Below are 27,451 nucleotides of genomic sequence, written 5' to 3'. Positions count from 1 at the left end.
GTGGGCTGAAGTGTTAATAAATACCTTGCAGTATTCCAGAGGGACAGGCTTTCCATCTAATTAATAAAACCAGGAAGAATACCCAGGACACTGAACCATATCTTTCTTATTAGTGTTGGCTTCTACAAAGGAGAATCCCTGAATCTCAACACATTAGTAAATGTCATACTCCTGGGTTGCACAGAGACCTCTTGAAAAACTGCTGATTTGCTGTAGAATAAAATCACCATAGACTTCAGAAACAATTCAGCTAGGGAATACCAAGTGTAGAAAATCAGTGTAAAACATGACATGCATTATAGCAGCTACAGATTTGTGCCACATTTGGTGAATCTTGAAAGAGAAAACATGCAATTATACCCCATTTCCCTTCCCTTTTTGGTCTGTACTTATGCTAATGAATTTCTGTATGTCATAGTATGGTCTTGCTGCAGTTAGGTTTTCTAAAGACTGAACAAAAGCCCTCTTCTGCATGTTCTTTCAAAGAGATTCCTTAAAACACTTTATGCTGATGTATAAACTGCATGCAACTGTTTATTACATATATATGTAATGCCGATTCCCTTTTCATCTGTAGTAATCCATACTTTGTCCCAGTATGTCCAAGCCAGTTCTGTTTCAAGTCAGTTTGCACTGAACCACAAATGAACTAACCCTGACCATCATATAATTCTTTGCTATACTTTACTAAGATGCAGCTGTAGTCCTACACTAAGCAATACTGATGTGCGTTCTCAGATAGACTGAGCATTTATGAATGTGAATTAGAAATCACACAGCTCTTCTGTGGAAAAAAAGGGGAATGTAGGATGGCATATATGTGATTCCTCATACTATTTGCATTATTTTTGATATAGCAGTCCAATTGGTATAAGTGCTTCCAAAAGAAATTAACATGACACCTTTGTATTTACTTCTTCCTTGAAGTTTTTGCTCTGAAAAGTGTTCCTGCTGGGTGCATTTGTATTTGCTTTTCATCCAGCTGGTGTGAGTGATTGGATGGGAGGATAAAAAGAGGGAATGCTACAGAGCTCATTCACAATGCTAATTTGGTTAAATAAAAGTCAGCTGGATGGGATGTGGAGGAGGTAGAAGATTTACCATGTTTTGTCCATGCTTCAGCTAAGACCTTCACTGAAGAAGGCAGGTTAAAATGCAGTTCAGGAATCAGAGTCCAGTGATATGTGTATATGTTGGTATTTCAGATGGACTGATGTACGGAGTGTGCTAAAATTTCTGGTTTTGTGTGTGCCCTGCAAGGAATAAATGAATTCACACAATATTCAGTGAATATCCCTGATACATGTGATTTCATTAAAGCACAGTAACAGCAGATACTGGTCCTTAGAAGTCCATACATAAGTATCCCCAGCATCTATGCTTTAAAAAAAGTCCTGAATTACACATTCCCTTACCTGTCTGCAGTTGTTTTTACAATATGCAGAGTTTGTTTAGCACAAATGCATGCATCCACAGGCCTGTGCAAACACAAGCATCTGCCTTGCTGCTGTTATGCATATAATGCAAATTTCCTGTACTGTGGCTCTTCTCTATTTGTTAGTTATTTCTTTCTACAGCAGCAGCTCCAGAGTGAGAGCTCAATTGCTGTGATTTTGAGATTCTTTGCCTGGGGCACATCTCTCTAAGCTTTTCTGTTGTAAACTCTAATTGTAGCAGCAGGCTCCAAACACCTCTGAGGAAGGCAGCCCAGATTCCAAGACTTAAGTTTTAAGGAATGAAGCAACTGAATACTTAGACTGAGCACTTATACTCTACTGTTTTCAGCGGTCATCAGCCTCAGGAATAGACATAAACTGTACAGTGAGCAGAAGCTTCATGAAAACTTTTTCTAAATTCTTCAACTTAGAGATTATACTGAATAAGGAAGAAAAAGCCATTGTCCCTTTTTTTTTTCCTTTTAAGTTTCTTTGTGTTCTGATGCACTTCAGCCACAAGCATGAAATCAGCCTCACAGCTAATCTTATGCTGCTGGAAAGACTACTACTAGATGCTGTTGCAGCGCAAATGTTTTCATTCTCTTTCCTGAACTTTTTCAAAGTTGGCAAGGATGCTGCAGCTCTCCATCTCTGTTTGCCAGAGATCATTTAGTCAGCTTTGTCTCAATCTGGAGCAAGAAACAATACGTATTTGGAAGGCCTTCTGACTTATATTATTCTGACTTACGTTATTGTTGGAGGTCACCCCTCCAAAGTACCTTCTGGTGGTGCAGGTACCAAGATCATATTGAATTTTCTCGTTCCTTTAACTTACGCTGAATTTTTAAAAGTATTTTCATCTTCAAGCTGAACATAAAATAATATAGGACAACATTGCATGGAGTTGTATATCCCATTCTGCCTCCAGTGAAAACCTGTCATCTGACTTCACCTCTGTGCATCCACTCAGGATAATACATTTAGAAACTAAGAATGCTTTGCTTTTTCAGTCTCGTAAGCAAAAGCCCTGGATTTGCCTTTAAAAATATGATTTTCAAATTTGTGTTTTATCTGGATGGTGAGCTGATTTGTCTGTATAATACCCTTCATCAAATCTAACAGATAAATAAGGTGACAAATTGCCTTCCATAAAAAAAAAAAAAAAAACATGATCCTTAAACATATGTAATTATTTATTAATTTATTTATTTATTTTCCTGGAGAAATGTGAAAGGGTTTTACATCTTCCGGAAGCCAAACAGATTTCAAACTGAATAAGGGGGGAAAAGTGCAAGAGAAAAAGAGGAAGGATTTCCTTTCTGTGAGCTGCCAGCTTTCCCAAGTGCCTCATCCTCTCCCCTCTGTCATCCTGAGGCAGTGTGCCTGCATTTGTGTGTAGATTTATAGTTTATCTTTATCTATGGCTTCATCTGTAGGTAGCTATTATAGCCGCCTTGCCTGGATATTGTTTGGGCCTGATAGATCTGTCTGTAGTTCATCAAAGGGGAGCTGAGTGGCTAAAAGCCATTGGGTCCAGCTGAGGATGAAATACGAGCCATCAGCCTTGGTAATGGCTGTAAAATTTCATAATTACACGGCCTTTATTACATTGCATAATGATCCTGAAGCAGTATGGAACAATTAATTAAGATTTTCAACCGTGGCTCTTTCAGAAATTAAAAGGTGCTAGTGGCTGAGAAATGGGGAAGTGTCTTGTCCTAAAAGCATTAGGGATGCTTAAGAAGTACTTCCTGGGTACTTGGTTTTTTTGTAAGGAAAAAAAAAAAAAAAAAAAAAAAAAAAGTGAAGAAAAAAGATACTAAAAAGAAGACCAACTAGTTAGGAAGCTGATGTCACAGTAATGTTTTTGTACTTCACTCCTAATTCTTAATGTCAGACTTGATTCTGAACCTCCCACAGCACTCACTGCTGTAAAGCTGTTCCTGTTTTGTTCTCTAAAAATTTTCATGCCTTTTTTTTTTTCCCCATGCTCTGTTCCAGTCATTTGTCACATAGCAGCGTATCAGAGCGTAGTGACCAAGGATTTCCTTGTAATGCACTTCCCTGTGTCTGAGGCCATGGATATTCTCTGAAGATCTTTGGAGTTTGACAAAAATCCCCAAGACAGACATTTTTGGTTTTGCTAACTGTTTTTATAAACTTTTTCCATGCTTTTCTCCTTTGTAAATGCACCGGGTCAGGTGTAAGATAATATGCTGTATTTTCCCCTATACTGATCTTGGACCTGATCAGAAATAATTAGTTTCTTAAGTTACCACAAAAGGTCTCTGTTGCACATAGTGCTAGAAGTGTTTGCATGTAAGTGATGGCAGCAGGAAGCAGGTGGGCACAGACCCATGCTCCTGCTGTGACCAGCTCCTGGTTATCCTTCCAAAGGCAGCTGGCAAGCTATGATCCAAATGTGAGGTGTGCGGTCATCACTATGCTGGATCTGGTGAAACTGATGGAAAATAGCCCCACCATCGCCCATACATTGTCCACAGTTTCTGGTCTGGCAGGAAGGAGTCTCCTTTTCACTGCCCGCCATTAGTTGCCCTTTTCTTCCCCCCTAAACTCTTCTGCTTCATACAAACTCTTTGTCTAATTCTTAGACAGAACGAGCGTTGAGTTTTAGTGTGTTTTAAATTGACCGGTTATCATGTAAGGTCCTATCAGTCTAAATATTTTATGAGAAGCTAAGGTTTCCCCTGGGCACCTCTAATAATGAACTTTCGGCAGGAAATTTAGAAAGGATTATGTGTTTCAAGGAGGAGCTGGCTGCTCGAAGTAAATTCTCTTGTTGAGTCATTTATTCCCTTAATAGGAATTTTCTGATCTGCTGTCATTCTTGTTCACACACTGGGTGTCACTGCCTCTAAAACACTTGTCATTCTTTAATGGAAACAAAATAGTCATTGCAGTCAGAGCCGCAATGTCATTCCACTACCCCTTGCTGCGTCGGCAATAGTGAAAATGACAGAGCGGCTCTCAGTAGGGGTAATTAAAATGTAAATATTGATATTTTATTATTTGAAATTACTTTCCAGTGCGGCATTTAATATCTCTCCATCTGTGCGGCTCTGTTTAGCGGTCACTTTAGTGCAGCTCTGGGATGCCAAGCAGCGGCTTGATCCCCGTTATGTCAAAATGCTTGTTGCTGCTTAATTTTGATATCTAATTAAGTGGAAAAGTACAGTCCACACTGTAATCCATGGCATCTTAACCAGCTGCTTGGGTATATTTAGAATTAATCTCCACTATGGAATCATCCTAATGTATGCAATTAAGTGTCTGCCGATGGCTAATTAGGTGTATTAGAATCAGGCAGCTTCCTTTTTTTTTTTTTTTCTTTTTCTTCTTCTCCCGTTTTTTTTTTCTTTCTTTTTTGTATGTGTGTGTGAGAGAGAGAGAGAGCTGTTATAGGCTTAAGGTACATCCTCCAGAGATGATCTTAATGATACATATGTGTTCAGCTAGGCAAACTAAAAGTTTCACATTCACGTGGGAGAATGAGTACATGTTTATCTGACTCTGGTACCCAAAAGGAGGGAGAACAGCAACATCAGTGGGATTTTTGGACGTCTGCAGCACATCAAGGAAATCAGAAAACCAATAGAAAAGTTTGTAGAAATTTGGAAGAGGAAGGACGGTGTTCTGAGGTGTCATTTCTTGCTTGAGACCAAAAAAATGCATCTACCAGAAATCTTCCCACCTGAGGTTTTTGCTTTGGCTCCAGGGATTTTATGCAGCTGAGCACACAGGGGGTTAACATGGAGATGTTGGTTGGGTGGCAGGCAGGGGTGTCTCTGTGCTGGTATATTCGGTGTGAGGTTTGTGTTATTAAGGTGATTCAGGAGTTCCTGGGAGCCTGGCTCTGCCTGAGGGAGGCAGCAGGGATTGCTGCCCTCCCAGCCAGCAGACATCAAGAAGACAGCCCTTTCTATGGGAAAGGAAAGATATAGGATAATCAGACAAACTTGGGTTTGAAACCTAGTGTTCAGCAAGCTGAAGAAGCCTGAATCCATATTTCTTAGTATTTCCAGGCTATGCATGCAGTTGTTCAGAGGCTAAAGTGATCAGCACCTGAACTAATGCGAATTGTTACTAATTTAGTTAGGTTCCTCTCTCAAATCTTTATTTATTAGGCTCAGTAAAAAAATCAAGGGAAAAAAAGTTTCTTTTCTTTGTAATTATTTAACTATATTATTATACTGCTTAAGTTCTGCTATCTGAATTCACTGAAGGACCTGCTTAAAACATAAGACACAGAGGATGCTTCTTGCTTTTCACAGCCTCTCTACTAATGGAAGAATATACTTGTGTATTTTTTCCCCCACAACTCTGTACTCAAATACAAAAGATTGAAGAAATATTTGTGAAATCAGAGTTTATGTTGAGAATATGGTTTGTCTTTTTTCGTGTAGACTCACTGAGAAAAGTCCAGCAGGGTCATAAGATTAATCTTGGTCTGTTTTATCGTATGCAAATGCATGAGTGGTTCCTTGGAATATACCAGACATCTTAAAAAGCAAATTTCCTTATAAGAACTGAAAGAGTTAACTTTAAATAAGCAGACCAAAGCATGTATGCAGTGCATTAGAAAGAGCACCCTCTGGAATCTGCAAGTTGATAGTGCTGTCCTTAGGGAGACCTCCAGCTACTTTGGGCCAGATCAGGCTGCTACGCTGAATTTAAAACTTCTTAATGGTCCATATCTTAGAATTTAAAAAGACACTACAGAGAAGTAAAGCATAAGGATTTCCATGTGTCCAGTGTCCAACATACAAGAGAAAAAAAGAACAGTTTACGATTAATCAGGTATTTTCCTCTGTTCTCAGAGCATCTGTTGACTATCAAAATAGAAGTGTTTGGCTTGTTTCCTTTTTAATATAACATTGGTATGAATTTGGAGTAATACTATTTAAAATTGTGGAAGTGAAAGTTCCAATGGTAAAACCAGCCAAAGGAAAAATCAGATATTAATCTGTTTAAATCCATTGTCTTATATTTTCCTTTTTCTCAGTGAATTCTGGAATAATAAGGTATGAAATGAAAATTAATGGAAATAGAGCACACAATCTTTCAAACCATCTGTTTCCAGAAATGCCATTAGGAAGTATCCCATACGTGGAGGTCTCACCAAATCTGTCCTGAAGCAAGGTTTCTCTCCAGCTTTTTCATCATTAGTGTCTCTCTGCGGAGTATTAGCAACTGAAAGTGCTTCTGTGAAGCCAGAGACGGTCTTAATTAGTGACATTTTGCATCTCATGACTATTACTATTGCTAAAGAAGAAACTCAGCAGATCTTATGCTGTAACTAGAAATGAGAAATTTTAAAGTAGCTGCCTAGAAATATTTGTCTGGTCAGAGAAATGTATCCCTGGTACAAATCTGTTGGAAGTACAGGGAGTTACATCTCACTATGTGCATTCGGCTCATATAGAAATGACAAGCTGGAGTTGTTTCTGCTTAGTGCTACCGTGTAAGGCTTTACCGGTGAAAGGAAAAATAATTGTAGCTGGTATTTAAATTACATTAACACCTTTTCCTATAGCTGGAGAGAAAGGTTGTGCTAAGCAAGCAGCACCTTCACTGTTTGTAAATGTCTGATTTGCCGCTTTTAAATTGCTGTGAACTTCACTTACTCCTGCTGAATGAATCCAGTGTAGCAAATACTTCTGACAAGTGAATATTTGCTTAGTGAGAATCCATTGTTCTTAATGGATTGAGAGAGCTGTGCGGTGTGAATGCACTTATATTGCTGTGCCATCTCTCCGCTGTTGTTTCAGGGAGACGAAAGCAGTGTCACAATAAAAAGCTCTGGGCTTATGCTCTGTGGGGCATTTCCCTTTATACTGATAGGGAAGGGACTTTGTTCAAGGCCAGAAGGACACACTGCCTGAAAACACTGCTAGGAAAGTGGGGTGGTTTTGCTTGTCCTTTATGCAGAAAGTTGTTGAGTGAGATGAGTTCCTAACCATAACTTGAGCTGTGGCAGATCCTGTAAGAAGCTTGGAAGCTGTAGCCAACAAATGATGTAAATGGAACCTTTGGCTGTACTTCATGTTTGAGTTTGTGCTTTGGTACCTGTCTGTGACTTCCAAGTTTGGGCTTTTGTTTTGTGATCTGACACCTTTCACATGAAAAGTCTCTTTTGTGCTTACTTCTTAGTTTGCTGAGGCATCCCATGCAATTATTATCCCTTTGCATAGGGACTCCATGAACAAATGGGTTTGAAAAAAAAAAGAAAAAAGAAAAAAAAAAAAAAAGAAAAAGAATATAAAAAAAACCTAAATGAAATAACAGGTCCACCCCAGCATAGTGAGGTGTTTTTGTTTTAGTTCTGGCTTTCACCAAGAACCAAACTTCATCCGTTATCTGTGACATATGTTGGGTAATTTGTCAGAGCTCTCACCTTTTGCTTAGTAGTTTTTCTAACAACTGAAATATGTTCAAGACTTGTTATATATTTTTATAACACAGTGTATTCTGAAATGCAGTGGAATCAGTTTTCTGTTGAACATACATATTAAAAAAGTTCTTCTAATTGAGAGCTATGTGCTCTAATACACTCTAAAGAGTGGCAGCATCCTGCCATTGGAACACAGTGGGATTCCTTCAGATTCACTCTTATGCTGTCAGGAAAAAAGCGTTTGGCCCACTGCTTATCATTTGACTGTGAGGCCACACGCTCTGTCTGTAAAGTGTTCTGTGCTTTAAAAATAGAGTTTCCAGTATCCATTCATTCTCTTAGCAGTGGTGACTTGACATCGTTTTTGAAGTAAGGAAATTGCAGTGGAAACATCAGCACCCATAAAACATTTAGAAGGAAGTTAATCTATCAAAATTAAGTGTAAATAATTTGAAAATCCAACTCTGATATTTCAACTGTGGAAATATATTGAGTCTGCAACACACTGGTGAACATGTCATTTTCAAGCACAGCTTTAATTATAGAAAATGTAAATGAAGATACTTGAAGTACAAACCAGGGCAAGCCAGAGGAATATTCTGCTCTTAAAAGTAACAAAGACGAATCCAACTGGTGAAGTAAATGGGAGGTGGTTATCAGAAAGCTCAAGCAGCTCCCAGATTTGCCAGTGATTTAATTCCTGGTCTGATCAAATATTATGATTTCTGAGCACAGAACAGTGAGGAAGCAAGGTTTGTTCCTTGCAAAGTGAAACCACCAGGAATGAAGCCAGAACAGCCCAGTTCAGGCATCGCATCAAATGCTCAGGGCTGCAGACGATGGCAGGGCTGAGTCCAGCCACAGAAATAAGTAGCTCTCACAGCGCTGCGTGCGAGCTGCTCATCTTGCTGTGGCACTTGACCATCTGCAGCTGCTTCGCTGCGGCCCCCAGTGAGTTCGTGTCCATGAAGTCCATCTTAATGAAGTGGAGGAAAGGGTCTTCAGGAATATAAAAGATTTCCCTGCTTAGCATGGAGCTGAGAGCGATGTGAAAAGAGAACAAGCGGTGCAAGGCAGCGGCAAAGCCCTGTGGCTCCTCCAACCCCACTCGACAGCTCCGTGTTGCGCAGCTCCTCGCCGTGCTGTTCCCCCAGCAAACGTGCCTGGGCCCTTCTATCTCTTTATTTCTGCTTCCTTGGAGCTCTGGGCTTGCTGGTATGTGAAAGGAGAAACGTAAGCATATGTTCAGTTGCTCAATCAACCTTCTCTCAATGCACACTCAGTGATCTCAGCGAGTCATTACGGCATAATTACGATTTGAGTGTGATATGCTGTTTGTAGAAAAGTATCTATTTTTAGCTGGGGGAATGCTACAGTCCCTGAAAAGGAGGAGAAAGAAAGAAAGAAAAAAAAAAAAGGGAGAAAGTCTGTAACCAGCAAATCAATGCTATTGTTAACTGATATTATGAGACACCCTGTAGATTTACAATGCTTGCATGCAGCCACATAAACCCGTGCTGAAAAGAATGCCTACCAGGGGTTAAATTCATGTGCCTGCACTGCAGCCTATTTCTGTCAACACTCAGCTCAGGAAATAAACATTTATGCTTTCTGAAATGAAAGTGTATTTTTGAAGACTAGCCGTCAGATATTTTTTGCCCTTCACACTTTCAAATGCTTAGCCTTTTTTGTAAGTTGACTGCAAAGTGCATCAGTTTGCTAGGCAAAAAGGGAAAAAAAAAAAAAAGCCCTTGACAAGTGCCCATGGCATCATTGTCAAGCACAAGAGTTTCTGGTAGGAGATGGCAGGAGGGTTGGCACAAAACATGCTTCCTTCAAGCTTATTACCTCGGGGGTACCTGACTCCTGAGAAGCCTTTCAATCCTTCCAGATGACATTATTCCTGGCTGTCATCTGCTTTATCTGGAGCGCTGCTGCAGCCGAGCACTGCTGAGCTGTGGTCAGGGCACGGGGCCTTCCCACCAGCACTGCCTGCCAGGCACAACATGGCGGCAGCAGGGAGGGAGGTGGGAGTTGTCACCATGTGCTGCATGAGGAGGGCACTGAGGTGCACGATGTGTTTTAAACAGCCACTGTGCAGGTCTGCACTTAAAACTCCTTCCCAGTAAGACTTCTGAGGGTGAGGAGGCAGAGCAGGCCTGACAAAGTTCCAGACCCTACCATGGGCAGTAGCGTGGGGCAGTGCTGGAAAGGCTGATGCAGTAGGCTGGGAGTGCATTCATTTGCAAGCAGGAAGCTTCTTTTCAAGTAGTCGCAGTGCAGAATAGGAAATGACTTCTTGTCATGGAATAGAATTTGTTATAGGGGATCCCTATAATGGGAGCTTGGGAATCAAAGCTAAGTTTGTCATGGAATATACACAGCGTTTGCAGAACATTTCAAAATGAATCTCTGTATGTAAATACACACACGCCTCTGTGATCTGTTAACTGTGACATTTCTGGGCACCTATTGAACAGGTGCTGGTGGGATGCAGAACAACTGCCGAATACTGTCATATATTCCAAAAAATCAGGTAGATTACAATATGATCCAGCTTTGTATTCCCACAAGGGGCGCCTGTAAAAGTTAAAATGTGCTTTCACTGAGCAGGCTTTCAGGGGGAAGTTGCTTCAATTGGAGAGAAAATAATCATGTTTGTTTGATTTATTATTGGAGAGCAGAACAGTGCGGTTTATATCTAAGAGTTTTCCTGTAATGTAAAAAAAGACAGTTGATTTTTTTTTCGTGTGTCATCTAAAAACAATTAGTATATTTACTGCAGCAGAGAGCAGATTTTTCAAGAGTGCAGAACAATAAATAATAGGCAAAATCCCATTTTCCCCCCTCACAGGACGTATGTAATTTCCTTTTTCAGTGACACAATAAATGCTATTGAAACATAGCAGTATTTGTTTAAAAAAAAGAAAAATAAAATAAAATAAAAAAATGAGTACTAAAATAGACAAGTGAATAAAAGGGGAAGGTTGGGAGTGTTCCAGGAAAAAAAAAAATAGAGTAGAAAGAAATTGCAAGTTAAACTTTTTTTTTTTTTTTTTAAAATCAAATCTGATTTTATTGCTTCTTTCTTAATTAAACTCCTCGGAAGAGTGTGAAACATTGTTATACCTGAAAAATTGTTAATTTGTAAATCACAGGGACAAAAGGGCTGCACTGCAACTTTAAAGTTTCTATGCACGTAAATGTCAATAGAGTGCCTTCTCCATCATCAGCACTAAATTCACATTGATGCCTCTTTTCTTCTCTGTATTGATCCTTCCATGAGAACGTAGATTTGTATCTGTTAATTAATGCGTCCTGAAACAGCGTTTGTATTAATCAGGCAGATAAGAAAAATTGGATGCCTGCACCCTCATGACAACCGTAAAAGTGCTGGCCCTGATAAAATCGTGGATGGACCTCAATAAAAAAGTTCCTCCTTCCACTCAATAAACTAATCATCCTGCTTTTAATTATTCGGCAGAAAGATGTGTGGAGATTGGAGAATGTGTAAATCTATTTACTAACAGCAGTGTCTGGGAGGGAGAATAGGGCTGTCACAGGACGGTGCTGCAGGCTATGGTCTCTGTCCATCTGCTGCTGCAGAAAAACTGGTTCTTGAAAGACGGGAAGGAACAGAAACGTTGAAGCTAATTGAAATCACAAATTCTTCCCTATAACCTCTCCAACGATTATTTCTTCTCCATTTCTCTCTTATTTATTTTAATCACAGATGTGTTATTTTCCATTGTCACCTCCTCGAGGGTTTTCTGGCACTGCTGGCTCGGGTTTTGTTGTTTTGTTTTGTTTTGTTTTGAAGGCAGAGAGCTATAGTTCTATCATGAGACTCAAAAGAATATGAGAAAATGAAAACAAATTAGGGGGAGGAAAAAGAGAGAGCAAGCATGCAACCAGTTTTATATTTCATTTTTTTATGGATGCTTGGTGGTTTGGATGTGAGGTTGTCTTTTTTTATTGCATTACTTCTGCTGCTTAGTGCCTATAGAGAAAATCTTGTTTGGAGTAGATGCCATGCAGACTTGCTGGTTTATGATCTATTCCTGCTTGACTATAACTCTTGACTTTCAAAACAGAAAAATGCATTTAAGTGTAATCTAATGGCAAAAAGAATGTTCTTGCAGCAGGAACCCTGTCAGAGAACATGTAAGCAGCTCCATAAACAAGTAAATGAAAGCCTCAGACATGCCTTAAGACCCTTTAAGAAAGGCTTGACTAATCCCCTTTGATGATTTTATTAAGTACTTGTGGTTGCTGGTGCCAACTGGCAAACTGCTGCATCTCACCAACAGGCCAGGAAATCACATCCTCTCCCCTCTTGTTCATAGCTCCTAATGTGATCAGGTTATTAGCAGTTTGATATCAGAAATTAACAGGTACCGTAAACAAGTGGCTGAAAAGGTAAGGCAGTAAAGATGTTAACCCACAAGATCCTATTAGGAAAAACAGCATGGGAAAAAAAATAAAAAATAAAAATAAAAAAATAATAATAAAAAAAAAGAAAGAAAGAAAAGAAATGAAAAAGAAAGCAAAAGTTAAATTCATTAAGAGGCATTTATTAAATTTTTGCTTGTCTTCAGAAAAAGGACAGTGTGACTGCTGTTCAGTTGGCACCATTATGTGGCATTCTGCTCTTTCAACAAGTGCAGCAGAGGCAGGAGCTGTTGCAGAAGGAATTAGCATCTTTTCTGAGGAGTGGGTTACTTCTCTTTCCCCTGAGGTTAAAGTTCAAAGAGAAATTTCCTCTTTGTGCACATCACTTTAATTCTATTAAAACACCAAATCTTCCCTTTCTTTTTTTTTCCCCCCTCCTAAGTTATCCTTCATGGACTGTGGTACAGATGAACAGGGTCAGGAAATCCCAATTCCACAGCATTGGGATTATGGAACTAAGCATGAGTATTTCAGGGCAAAGAAGACACGGTACAAATCATAGACTGTTACTGTAATGCTCCCCAAACTAACACAATTCTTACAGTTAGCTTCTACAAAACCCCACTTGTTTACAACTGTGTGTGTTGATTAGAAAATATTACGTATTGCATTGATTACTGTAATAAAGTGAGGAAGAGAGGAAGAGAGACACAAAATCGGAAGTGAGAATAATAAATATATGTTTTACCACAGTGCATGTACAAATAAGTAGAAGAGCAGACTTATGGCAAATCCAAACATGCCTAATAGTTTTTCTTATGTTTTGTTGTGTTTTGTTTTTTCCTGTTCAGGATTCTCTACTTTGTCTCTAGCTGACCAGATGAGCCTTCTGCAGAGTGCTTGGATGGAGATTTTGATTCTCGGTGTTGTATACCGGTCACTTTCTTTTGAGGATGAGCTTGTTTATGCTGAAGACTATATTATGGATGAAGACCAGTCCAAATTGGCAGGCCTTCTTGACCTTAACAATGCCATACTGCAACTGGTAAAGAAATACAAGAGCATGAAGCTGGAGAAAGAAGAGTTTGTCACCCTCAAGGCTATAGCACTTGCTAATTCAGGTTGGCAGAGTGGCACCGTGGTTGCTACATTTTTAATATGTCACTTTTCTCCATATTACTTTCTGCATGCTTGTTTTAAATACAGGTTTAGAGTAAGAAGTTGCTAATCAACCCTTAGTCTAACAGGCAACAAACAATGCAGTTCAAGCTAAGAGGAGCTTTCTGGTCCTAAGTAATCAGGGAGTACGCTCCTAAGGGAGCGGGAGTGTAATGCACTGTGTGATTTGGAGACTATTTTACAGGCAAAGATCCTTACAAATGAATATGGATGCTCTTCTCCTAAATCCATTCCATAATCCAGACGAGTCTAATCATAGTAGTTAAAATGAACAGAAAGGATACATGAGGATATGCTATATCCATTCTCTTTAAATGCAGCTACTGACTTATAAGATAGAGTGAATTCAGGGTGTGGGAGAGGGGAGGAAATTCTTTGTTAATCCAACAGGGACCCCACCTTACCTTTTGGATCCTCTGCATTTGTGGTGATGCTTCTCCAAAGATTACTGTTACCTGTGCAGAAAGGGTTAAAAATCTCAGAAAGATTCTTTTTTTTCCCTCCTGCATTTGAATTTAAAAGTGCTGAAGCAGTGAATACTGCCAGATAAGTAAAAATCGTTTTTGCTTTGTTGTTTTTCCTTTTGTGTCTCCTTAATGCTTTATTGTGGTCTTAAGTCCCTTTTAGCATTTGCATAAAGTTCACGATAGATCCCTCTTTAATGACGTGCCGATCATTAGATACCTGTGTGTCAATAACATGCTCTGATGCTATGTTCCATTGACAGTCACACCGTGCCCCTCCATCTGCTTTTGTTTTGACCCTATCTTTGAACTTTATCTTGGTTGCTGGCCAGTAGTTTTCCCTTTAATTACAAGAAGGAAACTGTCAATAAAATCTGTTAAATGGGATGCAATGAGTGGCTTGAATGGGCGGACGGCTATTTGTTCAAATTCTGCAGCATTCAAGGTATTGACAGTTTGTTTTCTGGGGCCATATGTGACGATCAATCTCAGGCTGGGCTCAGCCGCGCTGAAAAATGAAAAACCAGATTGCTTTTGCTTACTTGTGGATGACGACTTGTGATTTGGCGCGGTCCTGGTGAGATGAGACCTTCTGCCCAAATTGCCCCCCTGAGAGCCGGGATGCGTGACTGTTTTTAGAAATAATTTTTTAATTGATTTTGTAATTAACAGTTCATCTACAATATTGATGCATGAATCCTCAGATTGATAGGAGGGAAATTGTTTTCAACAATGAAGTTGTACTTTCCTATTTGTCTTTGTAATGTGATTTAGCACTCTGCATTTTTAATTGGAAATATAATTCAAAAACATGCAAAGCCAAAATGCTTATTAGTTTCTTTGTATTCTCCACCCCACTGACTCTGTCCCTGGTATTAGAATATCATTTTATTTTCAGAAGAGAAAACATCTGAAATGTCCCTCAAAGCTCCGAGTTGTTTTGTAATTGAGGATCTATTTACAATTAGTGACCACTGTAAGTGTACACTTGAGAACGCTTTGCAGCTACAGGAAGGGCTTTTCCCAAGGTTGTTCGTGCTTATTGAGCAGAGCAATAAAGTTAACTGGAATTAGGAGTCTAAATTGGGAGCTTATTATGTTTCTTTCCCGATTTTTACATTGGTCTGTTTGATTTAGAAATATTTCTGTATCTTACTTGATGAAGAGAAGGGGAACCGGGATGTGGGAATCCAGTGTTAAATACCTCTCACAGCCCTATTGGTTTTTCTTTTCCTCAAGAGGCGTGCAGTGATTAAGCAATAATAAAATACACTGCTGCCAAAAAAGTTTATTCATGCATTGTGCATGGAGTGTGTTAAAATAATCCGTGGCTTCATTAACTTCCCTGGGAATTACAACCAGGATAATGTCAGAGAGAAATACCGTTTCGCGTACATTTAAGGGAAAACATTTCCTTCCCTCATCTGCAAAGGACTAAAATTGCTATTTTAAAATGAAACTATTGCACGGAGGAGTTACAAAGCAAACCAGCTGTTTGACTTCCCTCTGAACAGAGCTCTCTGATGGCTGGCATTAAATAGTGCAGGTCCAGGTTGCACATGAGGCAGATATCAAACTTCTGTCAACTATAGCTGCCCCGAACTGTAGAGGTAAGACAGCACATGCAGAGTATCAAGCCCCCAGTGTTTTAATTACAGATACTGCTTAAGATTAAGTAGGAAAGCAAAATTGAAGTTTTTGTCTCTATTTTTTTTTTTTTTTTTTTTAATAGACAAAGCCAGAAGTAGCTTATTTGTACATAACTGAGGAGTTGGTTAATGGAAATGCAGCCATACCTGGAAAAAGGAAGTAAAATGCCATTATAAAATCAATCAGTTTGCAATTCATGTTTTGAAGTATTTTGCTGCTGCATCGACTTTTTTCAAGAACTACAGCTATTTATTTTTCTGGTTTAAAACAGAGCAACATTTCTACAGCTGTGGAGAGCATGGATGAAGTATAATAAGAAATCCCAGGCATTTCAGCCACATCCATGCTGTGTGGTAGGATTCCCAGGTTAACTCTGCTGTAAATAGTAGATGAAGGTGGTTTTATGGCTCTGCATCTGCGTTGGTGATTTATGACACATGCTGTTTTCATTGCTGGTATGGAGAAGCAGAAAAAGAAATTGTAGTTTGTCTTAATATTGATTGTATTTTGGATAAATAGGTACCAGAAGCTTTGCTTTGGCCAGCATATCTGTTACCCTAGCCATGAGAACACCCCAAGTGCTGCCTTTTCTGTTGGCCCGTGGAATCTGTTCCTGTGGTGTCTAAACTCAGAGAGGTCCCTCATACCACCACAGGGCCGTCCTCATCCCCAGCCTCTCCTTTCTTGCCCTGTCCTCCCATGCTCAGGAGCAGGTTAGCCCCTCGGCTGCCCAAACACAGCAATCTGGCACTGCCGAGCACTTTGTTTACCCACGCAGAAAATCAGCTTTGAATGGTTTCCAAAACATGCATGTACCAATTACTTCCCCGTGTGTAAGGCAAGGTGAACTATTTACAAAATACATTCAGGTGAAGGCAAGTGCACACATGCACACTCCGGCACGTAAAAGGTGACCTGCTCATCTTTTTGTGTTAGAAAATACTTCCATGTATTGATTAGGAAATACTAAACAGGGAGTTGCAGGTGAGCAGGTTTTTGAAATTGCCTCTTCAGTGAGGTCGAAATTGTGCCTTCAGGCCAAAGTGTTGCAGAAGAGCTCAGGAGTCACAGCTGAGAGCAGATTTTTAAGAGAAGCTCAATTCCCATCTAAGACCTAAAAATAAGTAACTAACGTGTCAAAATACATTAGCACATTATAAAATGTGATCTGTGTGTATCTGCCTAATAGAGTGCTGGCATCTTGAAAAATCTGACCCAAATGTGGATGCTAGGCACTTTAAAAGTATAACCCTATGCACTGTTGAAAATTTAATCTTAAGCATTAATACCGGCTGTCTCGCCTGTGCCACCAGAAGGAGAAAAGGGCCTCCACTTGCCATCACAATTTCAGGTCTCTCTTATTAACTGTCTCTTAAAAAAAAAAAAACAACCCACAAAGACACAACCCTTTCAGTACCGAAAAGAGTAAGAACCAGGAAGCATCTTGTGCATGGTAACAGCATGAAAGTGCATTGCAGTGCTGATGCCAAGTTGCGCAGTGATCTGTCCTGGTAAAAGATGTAGTTCTTACCAACAGCTCATTTTGCTTCCAGCCAACAAAACACTGTACCTAGAGCTGAGCTGTTGGAATTGAATAATATTATTATACTAAAAATTAATTTCTAGAGCCCCATAAATCAATTGTTCCATAGGATTTCATCGTTATTCGCGGTGTAGAGTGTGGCTTACCACATGTCACAAAATACTATATTTATTTTCTAACAGTGCCATATTTTTTTATTTTTTATTTTTTTCATTTTATTTAGCCATTCTTGTGTATCTGTCAGTGTTAGAATTCACATTTAATACATATCTGTGATGAATTAACGTGTATAAAAATACATGGGCGTTTCATTGGTGTATTTATTCATTGGTGTTTATTTTACCAACTAGAAATAGCAACTCCTTCATATCATTAACTCCTTCATCTAACTTTATATAAAGAACACAGAAAAAAAAAAGATTGAGAAAAGAAAATTGTCAGGACAGTCAGAGCTTCCCTGCTGCGTGAGCACAGCTTTTTTCTCATGGCCTGCTTTCATTTAATCACATAGGTGGTGCCTTCAATGCTTAGAGGAAATAAATAACCATTTCCACCTGTGATGTGTTTTGGGTTGGTGGTTGCTCACCAGTTGTGACAGCAGATAGGTGCTGGTAGTCACCTTCTCTTTCTGCAGCAGTGTACCAATGCTCTCAGTGGTAATATGGCAATTATTGCTGTCTTGTAGCGAACGAACAGGATTTTGATGTAGTCATTCAACATCCCCTCTTAGTTGGTGTCTTATCCCACAAGAGTTTTAGCAGTCTTACTGAATACGTATTATATTACTGTGTTTTAACTTCAGCCTTTGTGTTTAGTTACTGCTGATCCAGTCAGCCCCGGAAATGAGCAGGCATGTTCTGTGAAGTCGTTTCTTTTCTCACTCCTGCTTTGTTTCCTGCTGTGTTTTAGAAACTCTTGGGAAGCTTCAGGTTCCGTACCTCTCCTTAAAAGCCAACCAAACCTGGGCTATTCAGACAAGTACGCTGTTCACCAAAACAAAGTATATGAGCCTCTGTTTTATTTCTTCAGTTTCTACTGCCTCTAATCTGTATGGATAAGAAATTCATAGTTTATACCTCCTAAATTTCCAACATATATTTCAATCAAAGTGTCTGTTTTCAGTGGAATAATCAAGGTATCAGATGATTCCCACCATACCCTTTTGCAAGAGGCTATGTTTATGTGCTTGTCTCTTAGCCGGGGACTGTGCAGCTCCCAGCAGTTAGTTCTGTTCAGGAAAGACAGATAGACAGATGATAGGAGTTAAGTGCATTTGTTGACCCTACACACGGATGACCAAAGTTAGTATCTGAGGCAAGTTTAGTTGCAGACTGGAAAAGGATGGGAATTCTTGCTGGGTGAAGTAACCAGGTTTGATTTGCTCATATGACTCCCTTGTCTTTCTCCTAAAATGGATAAGCACGGAGCAGAAATTCAGCTTTTCCTGTATAAATGTCTCAGATTTCAGCAGGACAGGACAGAACTCTCTAAGCAGCTCCCCACTGTGAATACTATGGCAGCTTTTGTTGGTTTGGTTGGTTGTTTTTGTTTGGTTTTTTTTTGTTTGGTTGTTTTTGGTGTTTTTTTTGGACTGGCAATGTCAAACAAAATAAAATTTTCTTTTATTTGAGACATAACGCAGATTAGGATTCTGTTCTTAGGTGTGTACCACTCTCACTCTTCATCTCATCCAGTTCTTCCAGGAACCTGCAGCTCTCTGACCTGATTTACCAGTTCTTAGTTTGTGAGCTACCCCTCTGCAGTACAGTGATTGCTGTCTCTCAAGTGCCTTGCCCTGCTCGTTGCTTTTTGCCCCTCTGATGTGCTCTATCAGAATCTTAATGTATTTGTTCACTGCTGCACGCTCCCTGCTGCTTGATTCACTGTAATAATTTCTTGCTTTATGCTACTAGAGTTTTCTGATGTGAAGACATACTTCATTTCAGACCCCTGGGTTTCCTCTGCTTTCTCCTCAGTGATGCTATATACACAGTGCAAACATACCAGCCACTCTTTCCTCGTATCAGCTTATCTTGTGCCTGATGAGCATTCTACTGTCACCAGTCAGAGACACTTCTTTTGCAGGGCCTTTAAGATCAAATCCTGCTTGCTTTCAAATGAAAGTACTTTCAAACTGCCCTTTTTAATTTCATTCTTTATATAGGGACTGATTTTAGGTGTCTCAGATCTACCTGTAGGTTTCCTTTGGATATTAGAATGTAACTGGAAATTATCCAGACTGTCTATGGTGCCAATTAAAAATAAGTAAGTAAATAAATAAATAAATAGTATAATTTCAGGGGGTTTTCTTGGTATAGGAAGAACATTCAAAGTCTTTGTACCTAGCATAAAATCCAATTTCACATTGTCTTTGTAATTATTTCTTTACTCCTCGACTGTCACACAGAGTCTGTGTTTCCCTAAATTACTGTGGTGCTTGTTGACATTGCCCTCTCTTACTGGTGTGGATTGGGCTTATCAGCAATAAGCTAACCTGCTCTGAATTCACTTCAGTGTCTGCCAGACTGTAGTTACTGCAAAGATTTCTCTTTTATTTTCCCTCTTCTTTTCCCCTTGGCTAGTTCAGCATTTTCAACCATTTTCTTTATTTTCAAAGGCTTATGCCTGAGGGATTAAGATCTACATTCGTTTAATATTGGGAATAAAGTGGAAGTTAGAAACTGCAAGGCTAAAACTTGAAGAAGGATCTTTGTAGAGATTAATATTTTCCCGAGCAATCTGCGAGCTGAATCATGGTCTAATTAAATAGCCCAGATTTAGTGAGTTTGCACTTAAACATTAGCAGCCCCTAGAATGTGCAAAGCTGAAATGAGTTTGAATTTTTTCTGTAAATGGGAAGTTAAATTATCATAGTAATTTCATTAAATCATTTTTTAATCTTTCGAGCCAAATCACAACTTTAAGAGAATAATTTGGAGTTGTAGTTACTGTTTGTAAGTGCATGTCTCCCCTCTGGCTTTCTTACCCCATTTCCAGTTCCATTCACAGAACGTCTCCCACTTTTATCCAGAACCAGCTTATTTTCCTACAGAGCTAAAAGCTGAACATCTCTAGTCAGGTGCTCCAGAATGACCTGTCTCTCTTTGCAGTACGGTATAGAAAATTCTGCAAGAGGAATCAGCCTTTGACCCGCCAAGAGTCTGTTACTGCTAAAATGCTTCTATCTGGTTCCTCAGCTGCATTGTGGGTTAGGGGAGAGGAGGAGGAGATGTGTCACTGCTGCATGAAGTGTGCGTGGTGCCTGGGAAATGTCTTGGAGCAGTACGTCATGCCTGCGCTCTGTTCCACGGCTGTGGATATCTGAGGGCTTGGTAGAGTCGGGCAGTGGAGGCAATTTGTTTGGAGTTTGCATTCCAGATTAAGTGCGGTGGTTGGGCATTGTGCTTGAGACATCGGTCACGTTTGTCTGTGTGCATTAACATCTTGTATTGATTACATCCTGCTTGTAGGGTGCAGAATTCAGAGATTTTCTCTTATTGACACAATTATTTAATAGGATCACCATATTAGAAATCTATCAAAAATGTATCGATTTGACGAATGAGCTCAGGTTAATTAGAACTAAATCTTGCTAGAGATACCATTTCCCTGGCATCACTTTTAGAACGTCTTGGCCTTCTTTTTCCTTAGGATAGGGATTTTTGAGGCTCTCTACTTTTGGCGCAGAGCACCTCAATGTGCAGTATTGCATCCCTGCAGCACGTGTCTCCCTGCACGCTTCCTAGAGCGTGTATCCGCTAAGACTCAGAATTATTAAACATGTGAAATTCCCATAGGACTCCATTATGTGTAATTAACAGATAAACTGTCATCAGAATCAATAAAACGTGCTAAATGATCCAAACTTGTATATAATTAAGTGTCTGTTTTAGAGCAGGAGCTGTAACTTTTTTCTTTTCTATTCAATTTGCACATTTGTTTTGACAATAGAAGCTGGAACATTTTGGTTAACCTCTTACGTACTGGTTTGTGTTTTAGTTTCGTATGTTTCCGCAATAAAAAAAAAAGCAAAGCATTAACTGTGGGGCTTTATTACCTGGGGAAGTAGTCTTGTGTAAGCTTTCAGGAGATGAATCTTAGATGCACCTTCATGCTCAGCATGTAATTGAAGTATTTGAAGCATATGGAGAATTTGTTGCTGTTGTCATCAGTAGGGGGAAAAACATGAGGCAAATCAGAATACTTATCCAGCACATCACTTAATACAGGAGATGGAAATAGTATGGAAGCAGGTTCTTCCCTCTCCAACTTCCCAGCTGTTATTCTGCCTAGTGTGGAAGCTTTATTCCAAAAAGACTCACCCCAAAACAAACCAGAAAACCCCACAAGGTACCAAGGAAGCCCTCTACTAAACAGATTTCCAAGGACATGCTGTGGCAGTACCATGGATTCACTGTCCTAGTCCCACCCCATGTTGCACTCACAGTGACACATACTGTGAACGTGTAAACCTTCAGAAGTCCCTTTTTCATGCAGTACTCTATTTGCTCCATACATCCACAGACCATCCAAATTTTGGTAACTAATTGAGGTGTTTGCTGGCACATTTCCCCTGCAGCTATTCTTCCCTCCTCGCATTCCCCCTCCTTGGAATACATTGCTTTTTCTTTGGCATTTATGATTACATAAAACTGGAGAGTTAGGGCTTCTCATCTGAAATCATCTCCGCATGGTCCAGTAACTGCATGTTCTCAGGGACATCTTCCCCTTTGTATTTATGCTGTTTAGGGTTTTACAGTTATTTCAGTTTGATCTTTTCTTTTTATTTCACACTTACATTGTTTTAATCTTTCCGGGTCATGTAGCATCTCAGTTTAGTTCTCTGTGTGCCTTTTGCCCAGACTTCTCACTCAAAGCTTACACCACCTGAACACCTCACCTGGAAAGGGTCAGGGCCAGGCGCTTGCTCTGGGGGGTTTAAAAAAAAAAAAGGAGAAATCCCAACGATAACAAGACAAAGCAACCTCTGGGTGGATTGTCAAAAAGGAGCATAACTCCGGGCTGCCTCTCTGTCTGATGGGCCCGAGGGTGAAAAGCTTTGCTAGGCCTATCAGGAAATCACATCAAACCCACTATTCCCTTCTGTCAGTGAAGCACTCTTCATGCTGTCATTTTTAAGTGGCCATTGGCACCACTGATGGCCACAGCTTCCAGCCTTTTGGCCTTGAAGCCTGCTGCAGTTTCCCACAGCCTTCCCATAGCATTCCCACAGCCTTCCTCACAAGTGAGCGAGGCAGCGTGTGGAGCAGCCAGGGTTGCCAGCACCCTGGTTTCAGGAGGATGAGGAGAAGGATTTCTTACTCAGGAGTTAATTTATAGCTCAGCAGCAATTCTAGTTACTGTCCTAAGGGTTGATCTCGAAATAAGTGCATAATTATCTCTCTCCTTTGTAAAAGAGGATGGCACCGGGGAAAGGGTCGTGCAGGCATTGAGCAGCCTGACGTTCGGGCACGCCCTGCTGAAACCTCCTGTCGCTCCTTTGTTTTGCAGACTCAATGCACATAGAGGACGTTGAGGCAGTGCAGAAACTTCAGGACGTCTTACACGAGGCTCTGCAGGATTATGAGGCTGGACAGCACATGGAAGACCCTCGTCGTGCTGGCAAGATGCTGATGACTCTCCCACTTCTGAGGCAAACCTCCACCAAGGCTGTGCAGCATTTCTACAACATCAAACTGGAAGGCAAAGTCCCCATGCACAAACTTTTTTTGGAAATGCTGGAGGCCAAGGTCTGACTAAAGCATCATGGGCTTTCCCATCATGCACGTTTTAAAAGGAAAAAGCAAAACAAAACAAACAAACAAAAAAATCAAACAAAAAAATAACAAAAAAAAAAGGGAAAATAAACAGGATAATAATGGCAAAGAAACTTAGTGTTTAATTAAGGAAAAAAAATGACTGCACTGATATTTAGCAGCAAGACTGTGAAGCAGCTTTCAACTTTTTCTTCTGTGTCTTTTCTGATGCAGTTTTTCCTTTCCTTTTCCTTTTCTCTCTTTTCCTTTCTGTTCTTTCCTTTCCTTTTTTCCTTTTCTCTTTTTTCCTTTGCTGCTGAACTTTTTAAAAGAGGTCTCTAATTGAAGAGAGATGGAAGCCAGGCCTGCCAAAGGATGGAAATCCATAATATGGATGCCAGTGAACTTATTATGAACCATAATGTCCCCAATGACAAAGGAATCAAAGAGAGAACCACCGTACCTAGCAGTACAGTACAACACGATGAACTGACTGAATGCAGTATTAGATTTCATAGGAGCAGTCTCTAATTAGACGACTAAGCGACGATGCATCGGCTGCTTCTTATCATTGCATTTTCCATCTAGATCAGTTACAGCCATTTGATTCCTTAATTGTTTTTTCAAGTCTTCCAGATATTTCTTAGGTTAGCTACGATGTAACTTTTTCAGGGAATAGTTTAAGCTTTATTCATTCATGCAATACTAAAGAGAAAGAAATACTGCATTTTTGTGCTGGCTTGAACAATGATGAACAATAATGAAGGACAAATGAATCCTGAAGGAAGATTTTTTTAAACGTTTTGTTTCTTCTTACTAACGGAGATTTTTTTGTACCAGCTTTACCAGTTTTCAGCCATTTATTAATGTGGGAATTTATCTTACTAAAGCAATAGTTGAAGGGAAGGTGCATATTATCACGGATGCAATTTATGTTGTGTGCCAGTCTGGTCCAAAACATCCAGTTTCTTAACATGAGCTCCAGTTTATGACTAAATGTTCACTGACTCAAAGGATTAGATTACACCTACGGTATATCTGAGTAGTCTAGCATATAAATACGCCATGTCAAATACCAATCTATAAAGGTGTTAGGAGACAGCGACTGTACAGAGGTATAGTTGCTATGTGATTTCTAACTGCTTCAGTTGTCAATGAATGAGATACTGCCTGTTTGCAAAATTATAACCTTACACACAGAGAAACCCTCAGTAGCTTAGAGGCAATAAGGCGAACGCCAACGTCTGCAAAATTAAGAAATCAGAGTAGTAGACTTCTGACCAAATTCAACGATTTAACACTTCTATACCTTATTTATTAATTTAGACTTTATTTTGTAAATTGCAATTGTTAACAAGTAGCTGAACCAGTATACGTGCTTTCCAACCAGTATTGTCACAGCATGGAAGTCAGTCAGTTTCAAGACTGTTAAGAGGTGTAATCTAATGTATAAACCGATTAGATGCCCCCAGAAAACTACAGTCGCTAAATAACCAATAAACAGTAACCTCCATCAAACGCTATACCAATGTACCAGTGTTAGTAGCTGCTCCCTGTACTATGTGAACATCCTTATTCTATGTACACAGATGTAATTAAAATTGTAATCCTAACAAACAAAAGAAATGTAGTTCAGCTTTTCAATGTTTCATGTTTGCTGTGCTTTTCTGAATTTTTATGTTGCATTCAAAGACTGTTGTCTTGTTCTTCTTGTGGTGTTTGGATTCTTGTGGTGTGTGCTTATAGACACAGGGTAGAATTAGAGACAATATTGGATGTACAATTCCTCAGGAGATTACAGTAGTATATTCTATTCCTTACCGGTAATAAGGTTCTTCCTAGTAATAATTAAGAGATCAAAACTCCAAACAAATACTCGTTATGAACAGATACACTTCGAAATCATAATATTTTCAAAACAAGGGATAATTTCTGTAACAGTTTATTATAGAATACCAATGTATAGCTTAGAAATAAAACTTTGAATATTTCAAGATTATAGATAAGTCTAATTTTTAAATGCTGTAAATATAGCTTTTATCCAATCATCTCTCAGATGTTGTTATTAACTCGCTCTGTGTTGTTGCAAAACTTTTTTGGTGCGGACAAAGTTTCCAAAACTATTGCTACGTTGTGTGCTTTAAACAAAATAACGGTGGGCCGATGCGACATCGGCTTCGTGCTAGAAAAGACTGTGTATCTATCATTAGCTATATGGGACTATATCGTAGGTTGTGTTTTCTCAGTAGAGAAGTGACTGTAGTGTGACTCTAGGTAAATCATCATTAGCAATTCATTCAGATGGTCAATAACTTGAAATTTATAGCTGTGATAGGAGTTCAGAAATTGGCACATCCCTTTTGAAAAAAAAGAAAAAGGAAAAAAAAAAAATGAAAGAAAAGAAAAGAAAGTCAGAAACAAATACAACTCCTGGGAAAAAGGTGCTGATTCTATAAGATTATTTATATATGTAAGAGTGCAAAAAAAAAGAAAAAAAGAAAAAAAAAAAAAAAAAGGAAAAAAAAAAGGAAAAAAAAAAAAGAAGTTTATTTTCCAGAAAGTTTGTGCAGGGTTTAAGTTGCTACTGTTCAAGTACACTATATAGAGAGAAATATATAATATAAATATTGTTTTTTGCTGTATCACATTAAAGAACTTGGGCTTCAGGGTCAAAAGCCAGTCGACTAGAAACAGATACAAACACACACGCAAAAAAAATGGAGACGTGTTAAAGGCACGCAGTGCAAATTTCAGTTGTCGTTTTCAGTAATTTTTTGGAGCTGCAAAAGAACGAGTATCTCGAGACCGCAAAAGCATTTACCTGAGCTAGAGCTAAAAGAGCTGCACAGCCTTTACCATATTGTTCATCTTAAACCTTGCTGGAGAAGAGTTCTTACAAGACCACTTACTTAATGTGAAGTGTTGGGAGATTTCTGAAGGGTGTATGTTTTAGCCATAACGATTTAATTTCTATTTTTGCTTCATTTTTTTTTTTAATTCTTTTTCTTATTTAAAGCAATATGATTGTGTGACTCCCAGAAGTCACACGTTTGTTTCAATCAGATCAGATTGTTGTATTTATTCCACTATTTTGCATTTAAATGATAACATAAAAAGATATAAAAAATTAAAACTGCTATTTTTCTTATAGAAGAGAAAATGGGTGTTGGTGATTGTATTTTAATTATTTAAGCGTCTCTGTTTACCTGCCTAGGAAAACATTTTATGGCAGTCTTATCGTGCAAAGATCGCAAAAGGAAAAAAAAAAAAAAAAAAAAAAGGAATTAAACTGCTTATAATAATCCAGGAGTTGCATAATAGCCAGTAGTTAAAAAAGCGAAACAGAACAAAAAATAAGAACAAACATGTCTATAGCTGTAGATGGGCTTCACATCTGTATAGCAATCAACTGTATATTTTTGTGATGTGTATCATACCGTGTGCTCCAACCAATGTCCATTTGTGTAAATGTATTTATTTTATATTGTATATATTGTTAAATGCAAAAAGGAGATATGATTCTGTAACTCCAATCAGTTCAGATGTGTAACTCAAATTATTATGCCTTTCAGGATGATGGTAGAGCAATATTAAACAAGCTTCCACTTTTGATTGCTTTTATTTTATTTTTTGTGTTGTGGGGCTTTTTTGGTTTTATTTTTGTTTTCTAGGGAGGAGATAAGCCGATCAGCATCACCTTTTGTTACTTCCATTCAAAGAGTAGAGAGCATCACCCTCTTCCCTTGAAGTACAATACGAGTGTAAATAAATGCTATATAAAGCCTTGTCAGAATGAATTCCAGTGTGGTACAAGACATTTTGCATACTCTTAAATATGCAAAATGTCTCATAGCACATTAGAATTCAGGCTGACAGGCCTTTATATAGCACTTATTTAATCTTAAAGCATCTCCACATCAACCTGCATTACTCAAAATCATTGCCTCTCTGTCAATGTCATAAAAGAAAACTTTCCCACTATTTTAAGATCACGTTAATATCATCTGGAAGTACTTACTTGCTTTTTCATCAACAGACAGACCTATCATTCACTTCCTACCTTAGGAGATCCATTTTTGTGTCTTCTGGGTTTTAGAAAAAATAAATTAATTAAAAAATCTGTATTACTCGATTCGGGTTTTCTGAATGGAAGTCAACAGCCATAGGAGCAGTTAAATAGATTGGTGTGAATGAAGTGCACTGGTAAGTCTTTGAGATCCAGGGGGTTAAGCCTAACAGTTCAGAGCTAGCCTTGGCCCCACAGGGGTTGGCCCGAGCTGCCAGTGAACCCTTCTGGACCCATCACGGAAGTGTTAATGTGTGCTTTTCTTGCCTTCTAGCCTGTCTTGGTAGTACTTTTTCGTGCTTGCCAACATATTTCTCACCTTCGCTGCTGGCTTTTCTCTGGAGGCTCTGTCTGATGGTGCAGTGCAATGCTGGGGGCCTGGAGCGTGGCGGTGAGCCTTAGGCAGTGCGAGGGGCAACCGGTGCTGGTGGGAGGGCCTCCTCTCTGCCAGTAGCACCTTCGGGTATTTAATGGTGCTAAGAGAAGGGGTTCTATAGGAGGAGCAGCAGAACAACAGAAGTTTGGTCATGTATGGACTCTTCAGAGGAAGGTT

The 27,451-nt window shown here is 39.2% G+C and overlaps 1 protein-coding gene across 18 annotated transcripts in view; it reads left to right on the top strand.

Moving 5' to 3' along the window:
• ESRRG (estrogen related receptor gamma) overlaps positions 1-26,442 on the top strand; it is a 375,558-nt gene extending 349,116 nt beyond the window's left edge. For 14 of the 18 annotated variants that reach the window (XM_032443885.2, XM_085542936.1, XM_085542945.1 and 11 more), the window contains 2 exons: positions 13,092-13,361; positions 22,588-24,880. In XM_032443885.2, the coding sequence (XP_032299776.1) occupies positions 13,092-13,361; positions 22,588-22,832 (515 nt within the window). In that variant the 3' untranslated portion in view covers positions 22,833-24,880. Of the gene's footprint in view, positions 1-13,091; positions 13,362-22,587 lie in introns of all 18 variants that reach the window. The other 4 variants (XM_085542943.1, XM_085542944.1, XM_032443887.2 and 1 more) reach the window with 2 other exon arrangements.
• The last annotated feature ends 1,009 nt before the right edge of the window (positions 26,443-27,451 follow it).

This window comes from Coturnix japonica, chromosome 3 (assembly GCF_054131305.1).
Source record: "Coturnix japonica strain WE chromosome 3, WE-NBRP24, whole genome shotgun sequence".
NCBI lineage: Eukaryota > Metazoa > Chordata > Aves > Galliformes > Phasianidae > Coturnix > Coturnix japonica.
The sequence above is the reverse complement of the archived record's forward strand: the minus strand, read 5'-3'. Positions and strand labels throughout refer to the sequence as shown.